Raw genomic sequence first — 1,686 nt, 5'->3', positions numbered from 1 at the left:
AATATATATATAAATATATATATAAATATATAAATAAATATATATATATATATATGTATAGTGTTCAGGTTAAGAAATATGACAATCATGATGAAAAATATTTCTTTAATTTAGTTTAAATATTTGAAACAATACATTTAAAATGACAAAAACTACGATGTGTTTGTTTCCTCATCAGAGGAGGAGTAACAATCAAGTCCCAGGATATGTCCACTCTTCTCCTTTGTGGTTTGTAAGTCAGATGCTGCTCCAAAGTTTGACTTGTCCTGAACAATATTTTGTTCTGATTTGACTACTAAAAACTCTTTTGTTGTCCCCTCGTTTTTTTCTGGCTTCCAGCTTTGAATTGCAACAGTTTGTGAGTTACTGAGGTTTGGAAGGCCAGACTGCAGCATCCAGGCGAGGTTTGGAGTTAGAGATGAATTGTGATGCAGAGTTGGTCCTCTGAATGCGGCTGCAGCCACCGCTAACCGTGTCTGATCAAAGGAGAGGGGCTGGTCCTGGACTGAACAGCCCCCCCCTGAGGTGTCTGAGGCAGTGCTGGTAGAAACAAGGCTTTGGATCCTGGTCTCTGAGAAGCTGCAGGCGGTCCCTGCTACCAAGGGTTTGATGTATCCAGGAGAAATTAATTTAGGGTCGCTCTCGCAATTGCTCTCCTGGCTCCCTTCATCACACGGCTCATCAAATCGAGGGTTTTTAACTATAAGAGAAAAAGGACCAACATAAGCATTATGCATAGACACAGACTATTAATTATTACAACAGATTTCTATGAAACAAACACAACCAACTAATGATGTTTATACCTTAATGTGGAGGTTTGTTCACGAAGAACACAAACATTGTTTCATTGTTCACTCACAAATATTTCCCACAGACATGTGGTCAGATGTTGCTCTATTTCTTTTATAGCGCCATCAAATAGGACGAGCATCCATTTCTGTGTTAGTTCCTGCCATCTGTTAAACTGATCTGAGCCCAACGACAGTGTCAGCATCACTGGATCCACAAAAGCTGCTCCCAGTTCGGCCAGTGCCACCACCTGCTCTAGGAACTGCAACTGGATGACGGTTCCCTTCAGTAGTACTTTTGTCTGTCCAAGACAGAGTACTAGACTCTGCTGTCCCTCACAGGAGGACTGATCACCCTCCAGTAAGTTCTTGGGTGAGAAAAACTGTCTCCACTGCACCTCTTCGCCCTACATCACAACCATTTCCAGTCCCTGATTGGTTAAGAAACGGGGATTGACTGAAAAGTTTAGATTGCTGAATGCTGAACCTATTCTATTCGTATCACTTGAGATAAATCCTGCAGATCACTGAGCCTTTCTGATTGAATCATAAGGACACATGTTAACCACTATCAATGTTTTTCATGGGGCCCCAAAGTCCTGGCAGCGTCCCGGTCCAAATGTATGTAATTTAAATAAGATGAAAGGAAACTACATATTGTATGTTTGTGTATTTCTAATATGATGATAATCTTCTATTTTCATTCTTTTATCTAAAATATTGATTAGAAAATATCTTTAACATCTTTAAGTTCTTGTATCTCAAACATTCTGGGAGTGAATCTACAAATATTAAGAAATGTATGTAGGGCTGCAACTAACGATTATTTTAAAAATCGATGAATCTGCCAATTATTTTTTCGATTAATCAAAGAATCAGACAAAAAATATTTTTT

The 1,686-nt window shown here is 38.8% G+C and overlaps 1 protein-coding gene across 1 annotated transcript in view; it reads right to left on the bottom strand.

Annotated features, from left to right (window-relative positions):
* Nucleotides 1–152: 152 nt before the first annotated feature.
* Nucleotides 153–1,686, bottom strand: part of LOC107095889 — an 11,898-nt gene continuing 10,364 nt past the window's right edge. The window contains exon 5 of the mRNA XM_015392256.1: nt 153–700. Coding sequence (XP_015247742.1) covers nt 153–700 — 548 coding nt within the window. The remainder of the gene's footprint in view (nt 701–1,686) is intronic.

This window comes from Cyprinodon variegatus, unplaced genomic scaffold (genome assembly GCF_000732505.1).
Source record: "Cyprinodon variegatus isolate N-32 unplaced genomic scaffold, C_variegatus-1.0 Scaffold582, whole genome shotgun sequence".
Taxonomy (NCBI): Eukaryota; Metazoa; Chordata; class Actinopteri; order Cyprinodontiformes; family Cyprinodontidae; genus Cyprinodon; species Cyprinodon variegatus.
The sequence above is the reverse complement of the archived record's forward strand: the minus strand, read 5'-3'. Positions and strand labels throughout refer to the sequence as shown.